The sequence below is a fragment of the Macaca fascicularis genome, chromosome 5, assembly GCF_037993035.2.
Source record: "Macaca fascicularis isolate 582-1 chromosome 5, T2T-MFA8v1.1".
NCBI lineage: Eukaryota > Metazoa > Chordata > Mammalia > Primates > Cercopithecidae > Macaca > Macaca fascicularis.
The window spans coordinates 56,878,643-56,895,705 of NC_088379.1; the positions used below are offsets into that span (position 1 = coordinate 56,878,643).

Sequence of the window (17,063 nt, forward strand, 5' to 3'; positions counted from 1 at the left end):
GTGGGCTGGGAATACAGGAAAGAGCAGATAGATGGCGTAGAGTACTGGAAATCCATCATGAAATTAATGCTTGGGTGCTCACTGTGTGACAAGCATAGGTGCAGGGATGAAGTAATGAACGAAAACAGACACTGACACCTGTTTGCACTTCTGTAACATCCTAAATGTCATTCCAGATCTCTATGGGGTCTGGTTGTGCAGCGGTTGAGACGGTTTCCTGTCTTCTTTACTTTCCTGAATAGTCTTACCAAAAAAAAACCCTCCATAAAAGCAATATAAAACCAGTCTCTGCTCCCTAACCTGAAAGAGTTTTTAACAAGTTAATACTCACCATCCATGGCTTAACAAATTAGCTTTGAGCAAAACAAAGTACTGTGTAGTGGATACAGAAATAAAACAGGGTTCTCACTAGTAGTTGATACTGAAGGTACTTGAGTCATTTTAAGTACATGCTACAAGTGTAACATTCTCAAGCAGAGCCAACTTCTTTTCAGGATTTACCTATTTTTAGAACAAAAAAGGCACAAAAGCAGATCTGCCATATAAAAGTTTCCCCTTTATGGGAAAGGCTCTGTCAGTAGAAAGTGACCTACTTAACTTTCATCTTCTTCCCTAAGAATAGCAATAAAGACTTCAATTACATGGCAAGGATTCTAGGTTACCTGGACAAGATTGAAATTATCATCTTATTTTACTAGGTTGAAAATTACTTAAGCATCCATGTGAATCAGGAACACCATACTTTTTTTTTTAAAGGCCTGGTAATTTTAATTATCATTTACATTAAGGTGGAAATTACAAACAATTAGCCTACCAGGCCCTACTTATAGCACAGGGTTAATCAATGGGTTGAAAAAAACCACTGTTCCTCTAAACTTTGGTGTGCTTTGCTTTCCATTTCTATGCTCTGTGCTTTTAAGAGCTGTAATTAGACACGGCAACTCCAACAGCAGTGTGATTCACCAAAAGCAGTTCAGCAGGAAATGACAGCTTTTGGAAGAAAAGGAACTCCAGAAGAACTAGGGAAGTTTTTCAATGCATTAGCTTATTTTCTTTAACAGACAGGGTCTCACTATGTTCCCCATGCTAGTCTCAGACTCCTGGACTCAAGCATTTCTCCTGCCTTGGCCTCCTGAAGCACTGGGATTCGTTTTTGAGGCTTCTCTCTAATCTTTCTAAGCAGAATCTCATCTATACTTTTGAGGACCCATAAGACAAAAATTTCTTTCTAACTGAATAACTAAAAGCCTACCAGGCACAGGTTCCAATTCAAACCAAACAACCATAACAATATTTTCAGAAAAATCAATGACTAACACTAAAGTATTTCAAAACTCCCTAGCAGACTGCCTGGCACAAAGGAGACATTTATTAAAAGTTAATTGCAGGCCGGGCACGGTGGCTCATGCCTGTAATCTAAACACTTTGGGAGACTGAGGCAGGCGGATCACCTGAGGTCAGGAGTTCGAGACCATCCTGGCCTACATGGTGAAACCCCATCTCTACTAAAAACACAAAAATTAGCCAGGTGTGCTGGTGGGCGCCTGTAATCCCAGCTACTCGGAAGGCTGAGGCAGGAGAATCCCTTGAACCTGAGAGGCGGAGGTTGCAGTCAGCAGAGATCACACCACTGCACTCCAGCCTGGGCAATAGAGTGAGAGACCCCATCTTAAAAAAAAAAAAAAAAGTTAATAGAAAACAAAAATGATCATGGTGGTGATTTATACAGAGATATGCCACTGTGGTAGATTTTTTCAGAGTCTGTTGTTTATTCTATCATAAATTCATCTGCCTAACCACTTTATTGTTACAGTAATTAGAGACCCTATTGAAGTGCTATCTGGGGCTTCTGTTTTTCCTGTTCCTGCCAATGCTAGTGAACATGATGCCCACATCACAGGGGAAGGCAGTCCTACCTTTTCCATTCTATTCTCAGGCTTATTTAACCCATGAGCTCTAAGGTGAACAAGGCAAGGGAAAAACAGAGGGATTGTATTATTAATTAGAAGATAACTGTAGATTGAACAAATTGTTGATCTGTGATTCAGCTCTTTTACTCTAATTGCCAAGACTGGCTACTTGGGTAAGTAACTGTGCATGGGGATCTGCCTGCCTTCCCTAAATATTCTAGATTTTACTCTTGGATGGAATCAGAGAGTCAGAAAGCTACATACCTAAGTTGCGTTGTTCTTGTTCCTCATAGAATCACCTTTGATGAAACAATCTCTGGCATAAGATGAGCCAGCCTGTGGCACCTGGCATTTCATTAAACAATTGCACTGACTTAGAGGATGCCCAGGAACCCAGACCACTACATACACCAAATCTCTTTTCTGAAAATCCATCGAGAAATTTTTCCAGGTAAAGCTGTGTTTCATCCGGAGCAATCATTTTGTTTTTACTTTATAGATACTATAAATCTGTCGTATGTTAAACTTTTTGCTTGTGTTTAGCATATAACACATGCTCATTAAATATCTGCTAAATGAATGAGTGAATTAATAGTTTTCTCCATGCTCTGACCACTAAGCTGAGAGAAAAATGTAATACTTCATCAATTAATTGCTATAGGCAGGCCTGATGGCACACTTTGAGTTCTGATTCTATCCCTGGCTTCACCTTTATTTTCTAGGGTTAATTTTGTCTTTATTTATTTTACCCTATAAGCCATTTACATCCTTTCCTGGAAAACAAGATGGGATAAAAATGTTTAAGATTTGATTGTAAATTTCCACAATTTATGTTGACACTATACCTTGGCTAAGATGGCCTTACACTTCACTTACCTGTTTTCAATTCCTGTTCTCTCATCCCCTCAAAACAATTAAGGTTGAATTGTGGAAAAATTTTCTGTTTCAAAATGTATTACTAATTTACTTTGACTCTACTATCAAATTAGCTCTTCTTCAAAAGCAGAGATGTTACAGTATCTTATTCACCTTTGTATGTTCACAAGAAACAGAAAGACAGCTGGATCAATGTTGATGAGGTTGTTTTCCTAGAGTTAGTATCATTTTGGAAAACGGATGAGAAAGATACAAATTTAAAATTACAGAAAAAGGCTAAATGCTAATTTAGATCTAATTTAGATTCTCTGGAGAATTACAGCATGGGTAAAACATGAAAGGCTTTATTTAAACTAAAATGTAGCTTCAGGAGTGATTTAGGTGTGTTGTGGCAAAACAGACAGTGGGGGAATGATGAACTCCTGCGTGTTCTGTTATCTCATTTAACATCAGAATTCTCTTCCCAGTGAAATGAAAACTATACTTCCTCTATTACGTGCCTTCCCAGGACCAACAGAGATGGGTTCTAGCAGCAGACGTTTAATTCAGTAGCTCTGAAACTAGACTTAGTTCATGCCAGGACCATTTTCTGCTCTGGTTTATTTCCTGTGCATTCTTTCAAACTACAGGCTCATGCCACAAAACAAAATTACAATTCTGAGACCTTTTTGGTAAAAATTTTCCTTACTGGGATCATAACTTTATTTTTTTATCCTTAATTCCCTCCCATATTTATCACAAGTAAGTAAATTCACGCTATAAGTATCACATGTGAATACTGTGCAAAATAAACAAATGGGCAGTAAGAAGTAAGGAGGAAAAATTAACATGGATGCTCTTAAGTTAAATATAACACCTACTCCTCTATGTGGCTGTCCAAATATTTTGATCTACTTTTTATAGACTCTTACTTTAAAAATAGATGGACCATTGATTGACAGTAAGTTTTTCTTATAAAGATATTATGCCATAAAATATCTATGGCAAAGGGATTTGATATTCAACTTTCTGAGGATGATATTTAATGCTGACACTCCTGTCTCCCAAAGAGCTCATGCTGGCCCCAAACAAGGGGCTCCAAAGGGTTATGGAAAACGACCTAGAGAGTTAGATATGCTGACAACGAAGGATATCCAGGACTTCTTGTGGACTGAAAAAAGGAAAATGCACAAGATGAACAGCATGATCTCATTTGTGTAAAAGCAAAACAAGAAGGCACCTACATAACTGTGAGAAAGCTGTTTTTATCTGTCCAGTATGTCTCTCTCCCAAGCCCTATCTCCTTTCTGATCCTGTCTTCTTGCCTATGGGGAACCTTGTATGTTTTGGAGTGAACTGACCCCATCTTCCCCCCAGGCTAAGCGTGTGACTGAGTCCTGGCCAATCAGTGAAATCCTGACTGTTTGGTGAGACGTGTCAGGAATGCCTTGTTCCTTCCCCTGAGGTTGCTAGGCTGGTGATGCTGACAGAGCCAGGCTGCTGTCGTGATGAAAATGCCTGAATGTGAAGCAAGCAGAAGCAAGCAGGATCAAGAACCAGAGAAAGACAGGGCTCTTTGAACTCCTGGAGCCAGCTGCTCTTAATTACCTAATTCACCATATTACCTTTTCAGTGTGTGTTGGAGGGTGAGGGACAGTCTTAACTGGATTTAAGCTGGATTTCTGCAATTCTCTGTGGAAAATTTTCTGACACAAAAATACTAGGAGAGCGATGCGATGTGACTGGCTTTGTGAATGGATGGAAGGAGCCAAGAGCCAAGGAATGCAGGCAGCTTCCAGAAGCTGGAGAAGGCATGCACTCTCCCTAAAGGTTCCAGGAAGGAATGCAGCCCTGCGGACCCATACTGGACTCCTACCTACAGAACTGTAAGCCACCAAAAGCAACTTCCTAACACAGAAAGATGTCAAAAGTTTCTAGGAGGATCCCACAGTGTTATCTCTGTGAAATGGAAATGGGAGTGGGAGATGAAAGGGAAGTATTTTATAACATTTTAAACAAAAAATATATATTATGTTCATTAGTTTGAAAAACTAATTTTAAACATGTTTAAGAACAGAACCTGACAAAAATCTAAGAATCACAGGTATTGTAACCCACCCAGGAGACTCCAAATAGGGCTGCTTTACACGTCTAACAGGGCAGCATCGATCTGGCCTCTGAGGAATTCAGCATCCGAATTGTCTTATTTAACACAAGGAGTCAGCCCCTGAGCCAGCACACCCCACTGCACACCACATACCCAGTTAAACCAGGATCCCACTGGAAGGCTTTCCCCTACCATCCCCTGCAAGAGCCAGGACAGGACTCTCAGACAGGTTCTTAGAACTGATTTTGGAGACAGGGCTGGGGAGGCACTGAAGAGAAGCCAGAAGAGTAATTGGCCTGGGATTACAATTTAGCATACTTCTCAATAGAAAACCAACAAATCGGCAACAAATTGCTATGCTAATGAAGAATTGCCCTGCTCTGCAATAAGCATTTATCATGAGAGAAAGGACAACCCATTCATGCCACTCTGTAGAACTAGCTGCCATTCGGGAGGTCTCCTGCTGAATTTTAAAAGGCTTCATGTAGGGAAAAGGGGAAAGCATGAGATGAGAGTTGGCTGCTGTGGCCATGTTTCTCTCCAGTCCTTCTCTTATCCAGTGCTTAAGATAAAATGCCAGGGAGCAAGTTGGTCTAGCGTGCCCACCAATTGTGACTTTCTACTAATGAATGCCCAGTGCAGAGGCTACACGCAGTCGAGTCATCAAGAGGTTCAAGAAGTTTTTTAAAAAGAAAAATATCTGCACTCCCCCCAACTTCCATAACTGACAAATAAGCAAATGACGGTTCTCACATTGAACACACACCTTTTCTAAATTCTCTTCGCTTTACTTGGACAAGAAAAGTAAGTCTGACACATTCTGCCAAGCTTAGGGAAAAGACAGTCCACTTGGCTACATACAGAATTATTTGATCTGTCTCAAAGTGATGTCTCAGAGGGAAATGCCCAGAGGACAATGCCAACAGAACAATATGGCCCAAACCACTTCACTGTTGTTTCACCTGCCATTCATCAGGCGTGATGGGGGAGAGAGCAATAGCCAGTATCTGTTCCACGCACATTTCTCCTTCAAACTAACAGTAAATTTATATTTTGATTTTCTTTATCCCCCTTCTTTTCCACCTTCCTCTTCTTAGTCCAAAAAGGATATGACATACAAAAAATTAGCCGGGCGTGGTGGTGGGCACCTGTAGTCCCAGCTACTCAGGAGGTTGAGGCAGGAGAATTACTTGAACCCGGGAGGCAGAGGCTGCAGTGAGCCGAGATCGCCCCACGGCACTCCAGCCTGGGCAACAGGGCAAGACTCCTCCAAAAAAAAAAAAAAAAAAAAAAAAAAGATATGGCTAGAGGAGTGAAGAAAAATACCAAGGCAGAGGCCTAGTCCAAAGTAAAATGTTTAAGGGATCTTAACGATATTGTAATGATCGGTTGCTTGACTGTGTGACAGAAATACTAATAGTAATCTGAGTAACATGACAAAACATACAATGCATTTACCTAAATACAGCTCTCAATCTTTATAACTTGTGACATGTATAAGGCAGATATTTTGCCTTGCTTTACTGATGACAAAAAAGAGAATAAACATGTCATTCTTATTTCACTGAAGCATGTCTCTCCGACAGTCACCTGTCAATATCTAAGGATCAAACTTCTTGCTGTGTGGGTGATGAATAACTTACCAACACAAAGGATGTTGAAACAGAATCCTTGAGAAGTAGACTTGTTGACCAGCTGGTCAGGGAGGCTGTCAAATCCCACATGGCCAGACAAAGACAAGTTTCGAAGCTCTTCATTCTGGAATTTCAGGGGAGAAAGATTTGAATGTCCATGAACCATGCCACCTGGATATCACACATCACAAACATTACATTCTCTCCTCTTCTTCCCTTGACATACATGGAAATAGACCCCCACAGCCGCCTTGGCTTCTACACAGCTGAGGGCACTAACAACTCCAAAGCCATGCTCTTTCCACAAAATCACAGTTACCCAAAGCAGACCATCTCCCTGGGTATCTCACTCCTTGTTACAAGTGTACTGGTCCAGGGAAATTTGAGCTTCTAGAGGTGACTATTTCAGATATGCATTAAGTGACCAAAAAAACACAAAAGCTTCCAGCCATTTTGATCACTTTCATTATCCAAGAAAAGCTTTCAATTTACTGTCAACTCACAGTGAAAACATATCTAACACTCTTCCAGATACCAAAGAATTTGAAAAGCTCACGGTGGAGGATACATACTCCTTACAATGATGACAATGCTCTACCCACCATAAATGCAACATATTTAAAACTTCTCAGCACATGAGCTGGTTTCCTCTACTCCATTAGTTTCACAGGTTTCTTGAGTTAGCAGAGATTCTGTAACTGCTGGACTTTTGCAGAGTTTACCAATGGAGACTGGGGTAAGGTAGTTATCATACATTTAAAAATCACACAGGATATGGCTGGAAGCTAAAATAAAATTGTTGGGTGATTTATGCTGTTATATCAAATGGTACTGGCTGCCCCCACAACTTTGAATGTGTCCCGTGGGTGCTAGAGATAATCTGTGAAACCCTTTTTTCGCAAGATGCAGAGATCAGCTACAGTCCCTCAGTTATAATACCATGGTTATGGTTTGCAATTTCAGAAATTAGATACTGAAAGTCTTCTCCTTGGAGACACGACTCCTGGTATTCTGGCTGTGTTGTCAATGAACTTTATACTCAAAATACTGGAGTCCAGGTGAGAAAATGATCCTCAAAGCTCCATTTTTATTTTTATTATTTATTTGTTTTTGTATTTATTTATTTATTTATTTTGAGATGGAGTCTCACTCTGTCGCCAGGCTGGAGTGTAGTGGCACGATCTCAGTTCACTGCAACCTCTGCCTCCTAGGTTCAAGCAATTCTAGTGCCTCAGCCTCCCGAGTAGCTGGGATTACAGGCACGTACCACCATGCCCAGCTAATTTTTGTATTTTTAGTAGAGACGGGGTTTCATCATGTTGGCCAGGCTGGTATCAAACTCCTGACCTGGTGATCCGCCCGCCTCGGCCTCCCAAAGTGCTGGGATTACAGGCGTGAGCCACCACGCTCAGCCATTTTTATTTTTTTAGAGACAGGGTTGCACTGTCACTCAGGCTGGAGTGCAGTAGTGTGATGATAGCTCACTGCAGCCTCAAACTCCTGGGCTCAAGTGATCCTCCAGCTTCAGCCTCCCAAGTAGCTATGACTACAGGCATGTGCCACCACTCCCAGCTTCAAAGTTCCAGTTTATTTAAAAAAAAGAAAAAAAAAAAAAGAAGAAAGCCTTGCACACAGGATCACTTAGTCAACGTTTTCAAAGTACTGGTTTTCATCATCCTATTTTTATGTTACATAATCGTGAGAGTGAGGGTGATTTCTTTTAATAAGCAAAGACTAAGACCCCATTTCAAATGTTTGTGGTCACCATATAGGCACAGAAATGTGACTCCAGAAATGCAGTGATTTTAAAGGACTTCAATGGTTTTATTAACAATACAATGCCTAAAGTCCATATCAGCTCTAAAATTCTGATTCTGTGAAATAAGACTAAAAGCCACCACACTGCCTGAATACCATGGTGGCAGCTGCAGATTTGAGGTCAATGGGACAGACAACAGATGTCTAGTCTATGAATAGTTTCCTTGAAACCTGCCAACAGTGAATATGAGACTCAAGAGTAGGCACTTATCCTTGAACAGGATGGTATGGTAGGCAGCTCACCAAACAGCTTCGAAGGCAGGCCCCAGTGGGCAGCAGTCCTTGTAGCTGGGCAAGCCTTCCAACAATGGGTACTTCTTCCAGCCCCAATCCTTGTACCTGCCCCTTCCTCTTTAGATACCTCAAAGGTTCAGACAGCAGGTATTTTTAGGGTGTTTACCACATCCGCCAAGACTTGGGGGAGGAGGAGGGTTTGAAATGAGTCCTGGGTTATTTTTAGAATGCTTTCCACCGAGCTGTGCGGTAGCTATTGTGTATCAGGCTAGGAGAAGCCATGGCACCAGCCTTCATTTCTGCTGCATCACTGACTTCAACCATTCGTGAACGGTATGAAAGAGACAACGCAGGGCAGAACCATCATCCCACATTCCCTCTCTCCACCGCCACATAATTCTTTTAATTTCAGGGGGAGGGGAGAATGGTTTATTGCTCTGGATTCTGGATTGCTGGGTTTTTAGATACCAGATATCCACCTATGAACCAATCCTGGGAAAGAATCAGAGTTAGTAATTATAGCTCTCATCCTAGAACCCAAAGCTCAGCATCTCATATTCTCACCGTTTCCAAAACACGAGAAGCCACCCACACACCCACTAAGTATTTTTATACCCATTGAAAACCACATACAAAATGAAGGGTTATGAAACAGTTTGGTCTTGACATTTTTGAAATTTGAAGTTGTATCTTTAGAGTCTGTCTTCTAACACTGTAATATAGAATATGTAAATTTTATAATACAGTTTTTACATTTCTTAATTTGAGCCTAATTCTCTGCCCAGTATTAAAGGAAACCTGAGAGTCAATGCCCATCAGTATGTGATGGGGGAAAGGGAAAAAGAGGTTCCTCCTCTGATTTATGAACAGGCTTAAAAACTGGAGAGAACGGCACTGGAGGGCTTGCACAGGGCAGCTCTGAGCACCTGACCCAGTGCCTCCAGCACAGCAGCTGAACCGGATCCCTCCAGTCCAGCATTTTATAGCTCTTCCCTTAGCTGCCACAAGCCAAGGATTGTGGGGTCTTTTTTGAGTCTCCAGGCCCAGTTTCAGGGAACTGCATATATTCCATGTTGTTAACACTAACGCATCGGGAAATGACTCTGAATTTATCTCTAATATTGAACTCTGCTTGGCGTCCAGTTCTGAATTTCTATCAGAGGAACACTTCTCTTGGGTTGTCCCATCTGTACTTCAGACTTGATGTTTATGACACTGAAATCATATTCCTCTATCCCAAACTCGCCCGTTCTCCAGAGTTCCCTATTGCTGTTAACAGTACTTAGCCATGCTTGAGACCACCTCCCCTCCCACCATCAACTCTGAAGTCTTATCAGTACTACATCCTCCACATTTCTATTCCTACTAATTCAACAGCCTCCCAACTGGCCTCCCTGACTTGATGTCACCCTCTCTAATACTTCCTCCCTCCACCTTGCCGTCAAGGGGATCTCGGTACTCAAGGTCCCCAATCCAAACTCCTTGGCCTGTCATTTCAGGGCCCCATGGGCTAACCCCAAATCTCCATTCCTACTGAATCTCCCACTTCTCCCCAGGGAGCACCTTACACTGCAGTTAAATTAAATGGCCCCTGTTCTTGGGACAAACCCAGGTTTCTTCCCATCAGAATTTAGTCACATTATTTCCTCTATGTGAAAGGGCCTTACAGCCAGTGTTTACATATCCAAATCTTCCAGATCCCAATAAAATTCTACCTCCATCATTGTCTTTATTATGAAATCTTGGGGAAATTTTCACTAAACATTCTTCTGACCACTAAAAGGAAAATACTGATTGAAAAGCAGCTCAAGCTATTTGGAATTCCATCATGATAATAACAGCTAACATTTATTGACCATTTCCAATGCTCCAGAAAAGCCCTAACTTCTCTAACCTCTCTCTCTTAACAATTCTATAAATTAGTTACATTATTACCCAAACTCAATTTACAGATGAGAAAACAGAGGCACTATTTAGTAACTTGCCCAAGGTTTCCCAACTAGTAAAGTCAAGGTGCTGAAATTGGAACCCAGGAAGTCAGGTTCCAGAGCTGTCGAACATTGTCATTGTTGTCTCATGATGATTTATTAAGTTCCCAAGTAGCCCCAGACAGTACAATGATTTCAGCTGTTATAAAAATCCAATATATTAAAATAGAAGGAAAAAAATACTCTCTGAAAACCATGATTCTTTGGCAACCATAAGAGATGGAAATTGAGAATTAAAACTGGCAAAGTAGCTCCAAGTATATTTTCACTGATCCTGGCAATGCCAAGACCAAACTTTGATTTTTGTAGTGATGGCATATGAAACCCATAATATAATGCTTAGTTTTAACCATTTCTGAAAAGATAGTGCCAACACAGAACTACTAAGTAAGTATAAGACCTGAATTGATTTAGCCCTCCATTTGCTAATCTGCCTAGTGACGATTTGTAACTAGATAATTTCTACACCCCACTCCATCTTGAAATGGATTATGACCAACCTTTATGGTATAAAATAAACTTGTTTTTCACTTGACAATTTCACTTTTCTCTTTTCAGAACATATCCTCTTAGATACAATTATTTATTTGTTTATTCAAAAATACCCACTGCTCAAAGCACTAAGAAAGCTAAAATATGTTATTTTTATTATTCATTGATCAACACTGCAGTTCCGACCCTTAAGAGGTTTTACAATGTAATAGTAGAGCTAGGACAGATGTAAATGTAGGACTATGAAGGATAAAAGCCATCAATACCATGGCCTCAACTATGGGAAGGCATGGAGAAGAAGTAGTTTTTGGCTAGGGAAATTAAGGGGATACCTTTTAAGAAGGCTAAAGTTCCCCAAATCTATCAGTGAAACAAAAGCCCAGCTTGCAAAACCCTTCTGGATAAATGTTATCTATGCCCAAAAGGTTACTTTCTTATGAATGTATACCTGAAGTGTATAATTGGTAGCTTTTCAGAAAATTCCCAGCTGACTTCATTATTGAGATAATTATAAAACAAATTATGTAATAATGTGTGCCACCACCTACATTCTGAGCACTGCTGTAAAATATGTTCCACAATTCCAAATCCTGCTTCAAAAGAGAAGGGCAGCAAAAGGCTTACAGTCAGACAGACATGGGTTTGAATCCCAGCTTTGCTTTCTACTTGCTTTAGTCTCTGTTCTGCCCTCAGTAAAAACAGGAAGAGGTGCTAGGCTCTCTCATACGTATCTCCTTGGCAGGGTTATTGGGAGGAGATAAGGAGGTACGGATGAGAGCGCCTAGCACTTAATAGGTCTTCTGAAACTTGGACTTCCTTTACCTACGTAAGTTGGGAGGAAGAGGCAACTATCATTTAAAAATCTGAAATTAATCAGAAGTTCTATTACTGCTGCTAGGCATTCCAGGAGAAGCTGCTGACCAGCAAAGCTCTCGGACATATGAAGAAGGTAAAATCACAATAAAACCAAAGTGAACAGAAAGAAATAAAAAAAGAGAATGACAATTCTAGCATGAAGAAAATCCATTCCTAAAGAGAAAACTCATTTACAAAGCTGGGGGAAAAGCCACAGAGTCACATTCCTGTTTGCAGAATCAGCAGTCAGCAGAAGCCACATCCTCCCCAGCTGGGAAAAATTCTGGATTCCCCATCACTTTTGCTTCTGCAGTTATGTGCCACTTCATGATGAGGAAACATTCTGAGAAACATGCCAGTAGGTGATTTTGTTCTTGTGTGAACATCCTAGAGCAGCAGTCACCAACCTTTGTGGCACCAGGGACCAGTTTGTGGAAGACCATTTTTCCACAGACAAGGTTGGTTTGGGGATGAAACCGCCCTACCTCAGATCTTTAGGCATTAGATTCTCATAAGGAACGCACAACCTAGATCTCTCCCATGCGCAGTTCACCACAGGGCTCAGGCTCCTATGACAATCTAATGCCTGAGCTGATCTGAAGGAGGCAGAACTCAGGCGGTAATACTGAAGGAGGCAGAACTCAGGCGGTAATACTGAGTAGCCCATCACTCGCCTCCTGCTGGGCAGCCCGGTTCCAGACAGGCCACGGACTGGTCTCAGTCGGCAGCCCGGGGGTTGGGGACTCCATCCTAGAGTGTACTTGTGAGAGGTGAAGCCAGCTGGACTTCCTGGGTCCAGTGGGGACTTGGAGAACTTTTCCCTCTTACAAGAGGATTGTAAAACACACCAATCAGTATTCTGTAGCTAGCAGGTGAATTGTAAAATGTACCAATCAGCGCTCTGTAAAAACACACCAGTCAGTGCTCTGTAGCTAACAAGAGGATTATAAAATGCATCAATCAGTGCTCTGTAAAAATGCACCAATCAGTGCTCTGTAACAAGAGGATTATAAAATGCACCAATCAGTGCTCTGTAAAAATGCACCAATCAGTGCTCTGTAGCAAGAGGATTGTAAAATGCACCAATCAGTGCTCTGTAAAACATATCAATCAGGAGGAGTCTAAAAGTAGCCAATCACGGGGAGGGGTGAAAAAAGGGCACTCTGATACAACAGAAAGGGAACATGGTGGGGACAAATAAGGGAATAAAAGCTGGCCACCCAAGCCAGCAGCGGCAATCCGCTAAGGTTCCCTTCCATGCTGTGGAAGCTTTGTTCTTTTGCTCTTCACAATAAATCTTGCTGCTGCTCACTCTTTGGGTCTGTGCCGCCTTTAAGAGCTATAACACTCACCATGAAGGTCCGCGGCTTCATTCTTGAAGTCAGCGAGACCACAAACCCACTGCCAGGAACAAACTCCAGACACGCTTACACAAACCTAGATGGTATAGCCTACTACACACTTAGGATATATGGCATAGCCTATTGCTCCTTGGCTATAAACCTGTACAGAATATTACTGTACTGAATACTATAGGCAACTGTAACACAATGGTAAATATTTGTATATCTAAACATAGAAATGGTACAGTAAAAGTGCAGTTTTACAATCTTACGGAACCACAATTGTATATGCGGTCCATTGTTGACTAAGCATTTGTAAAGCAGTACATGACTATATTTTAATCCAGCCCTAGGTCTACTGAAATTAACAAGCTCGGTGTGCCCAGATGGATTTTATTCACCATACTCAAACTGAAGTGATATCCTTTTTGTTTACTTTTAAAACAGAAGTGTTTCGGTAGATGTGGTTAGGTAGCCCATAGCCTCTGATCCTTATCAGCAGGTGGAAGCAAAAGAGCATGTTACCAAGGTGATATTTGAATTGTTTAATCCAAACAAATTAAAATTACATTTCCATTTGAAAGCAATATTTAATTTTTACCTTTAAAATCAGGTATTACAATTTAAGTTTAGAAGTATTTTTCTCTTTAAAATTTTTTTTTTTAATGTATTCAGGTGGAGAGCTGGAGATTTTTATTAATAAGACATGGTGATTACATTTTTCTCAACGCCTCAGATTATGGATAAATAAAGTATGCAGATCCAAGTCACTTAATCCTCGGGCTTATGTTTCCTCCTCTGTAAAGTGAGGAGATTTAACCAAATGACCTCTAAACAAAGTCTCTGGTACTTTGTTTTTTCTAATTCTAAGGCTTCTTGAATCTGGATGTTAGAGATGCATAAATCCAATTCTGTTATTTTGCTTAAGGAAAGCCAACACAGGGTGAAAAATTCCTGGTAGCATATTTGCTCTGGCCAGATCAAGATGGCTCAAGTTTTAATTGACCCATGAAAGGGAGTTTCTATCAATTATGCTGGGAAACTCCAAACCAAATGGAAATCTGTGTGCATAACCTCTGTGTTTTCCACCTCAACTTTTCATTTCTGCTTAACTACAATACATATGAATTAGCTAAGAAAGTTATGTACCTACTTTTTACAAATGCCCTCCTTAAAAGCAATTTCTTTTTGTTTGGCTATATCTCCAGTCATCCACAAGATTTTTGAAAAGTGGATTTATATCCTCAAAACAAAACCTAGAGCTGGGCACAATGGCTCACATCTGTAATCCCAGCTACTTGGGAGGCTGAGGCAGGAGGATCGCTTGAGCTCAGGAGTTAGAGGCTGCAATGAGCCAGGATTGTGCCACTCCAGCCTGGGTGACAGAGTGATATACTTTGTCTCAAAAATAAAAAACAAACAAAAAACCTAGGAAATAACTTCTCTGTATAAGTTAGTCATCTGTTCTCAAAAAGAAAAGTAAATCTTTATTCATGCTTTCATTCATCAGCAAGTATTTATTGAGTACCAATTAGAATACTGCATTAAATGCTAAGGATACCATGATGAAAAAACAAAGCATCCCCAACTCACGGAGCAAACAGTGTAACGGGGCACACAGATGTCAATCAAACAGTCACAAATACATAACCATAAAGCTATCCAAAGGACAGCACGCTGTGCGCCTTATAACTCATGTGATTAACTACTCAATCTCTGAGTGAATTCACCAGCCTATAGTATGTAAAAATGTGTATTAGTCCAAAGCACTGTTGAATATTAATTTAATAGGTGGCCCCTGTGTACAGCTGATGTGCAGGTTTCCTATTTTCAGATGAAAACAAACAGTCTTCCTGAGCAGCACTGCCTGATGGGAGAAGGTAGAAATATCAGGACTCAGGTTTCAAGGGAACAGATGTCCAATTTTAAAGAGAGCTGAGATGAAATCATGGGGCAGCAGAGGGCAGAGGAGACATGTGCGGTACACTCCTTTGAGCTCTGTCTTTTCTCCTTACAGAATACCTAATTGGAAAAGAGAAGAGGTACATACCCCTTCATCTTAAGTCATGTCTTTTTCTGAGGTCCTATTTCAGTAGTACAGATGCCTCTGAGCCGAAGAGAGGTAAAGAAAAGAACACGCTGTCTCGCACACAAAATCTTTGATTGACCCCAGCCACTTCCCAGGATCTGAAGAATGGAGAAATTCTGGAGTCACGAACTGTCCGCAAAGTAAGTTTTACTCAAGTACCCTGATTAATCACTTCTGTAGATACACACTGCTACCTGACTGCATTCTAGAAAGTATTGAATTGGTTTCATATTCTCTTTTAAAGAAAAGAAGGTTAGTGGGAAGATGGGAAACGCCCTTAGTTCTCATGCAAAAGGGAAAACACTGGAATGCAAAGTTTCGACCCAAACCACAGCTATGAAGCCAGCATCAGGATGCTTTCAAAGCTAAGCATTGCCGGGGTAACTTTCATATTATAAAATGTCTGGACCATCTCATTACCAATGAGAATTTGCATTCTTTAAAGATGATTTGAACAACATTTGCTACTCTGCTTGTCATCTATACCATGAAATCCCAAGCCTAGAGCCAAGAAAACCCCCAAGGAAATTGTCTCACACAAGCAGCAGAACGGAGAGCGCCAGGCGGCAGTGGGGAACTTTTAAGAGAAAAACCATATGGTAATACAAGGAAAGAACAACTTCTCAGTGCAGCGCAGCTGGAAGATGAGACTAAGCAGGAGCATGCAGGGGCCAGCCCCGAGGTCACAAAGCCAGGTAGATGAGCTCGGAACGCCAAACCCAGGGAGCCACCCTGGAAAACATACCATATAACCAAAAAAGCACTTGATTAATACTGAATAATTGTCCCAATTCCAAGTGCTATCCCTAAGTAACTTTCTCCAAAAGACTCCCAGTAGACGAACACATTTTGCTCTTCCAGAGCCTTACAAAATTAATGCCATGTGGGGGTTTTCTTTGGGGCTGGTAAGATTTTAGGAAAATATTACCTTTTGATTGTTTTGTTTTTGTGACATTTGAATTATTACAAAAGGAAAAAAAATTGTACTTTTGTAATAGAAAATATATAAGGTTTTTAAAATCCAGGAACATCAATAACAATAACACCAAATATCTTTTTCTGAGGAGGTAAACCCGCAGTATTTATTGTAGCTAATAGGTAGGTTAAGAGGGTAAAATAGGAGAACTTAATTTTTCTAATAGTAGAACTAAGTCATGTTGAAAGTGACAGGAGGAATCAGAAAAGTGGAAAAGTGTAGTGGAAGGTGCCAGACATGTTAAGTCAAGACGAGAGCACCTCTGTCATAGTTTAGCTGTGTGACCTAGGGTATTTAACTTTGCCTCAGTTTTGTCGGCTTTAAGATACATTCTCTCACAGGGCTGCTGTAGGAATTAATTAACAGATTTCTCTTTCATCAGCTCATTTTACACACTTTTCTTGGGTGACTCCATCCTTGCCCATGACTTTAGTACCCAACCATCAGCTAACAACTCCCTTGTCATGACCCACAGCTCTCTCCCCTCTGCTGGGCTTCCTGCTGTGCAGCACGGCCCAGGCATCTCTAAGCCAACATCTCCGTGGAACTCAGCCTGTCCCCATTCTCCATTCAAACAAGTCCTCCTATTTTTTTCATACCAAATAGCAGCAACGTCTACTTCAAGGTATCAGAAAGTCCCCCAGAATAACATGTATTAGCATGCATCTGATAAAATCTGCAGTTATAGATCTCCACCCTCTTGCAGGAGAAAAAAGTCCACTGGTTAATCAGCTTAAACCCTCCCTTATCCTCTGAATTGGA

At 40.9% G+C, this 17,063-nt stretch overlaps 1 protein-coding gene across 12 annotated transcripts in view; it reads right to left on the reverse strand.

The window, feature by feature from the left end:
• SEPTIN11 (septin 11) overlaps positions 1–17,063 on the reverse strand; it is a 138,985-nt gene that overhangs the window by 36,537 nt on the left and 85,385 nt on the right. For all 12 annotated transcript variants that reach the window (XR_012434853.1, XM_074039842.1, XM_045392453.3 and 9 more), the window contains one exon: positions 6,516–6,630. Coding sequence is in view for 11 of the 12 variants with exons in the window: in XM_074039842.1 (XP_073895943.1) it covers positions 6,516–6,630 (115 nt within the window). In the remaining variant the exon portion in view is untranslated. The remainder of the gene's footprint in view (positions 1–6,515; positions 6,631–17,063) is intronic.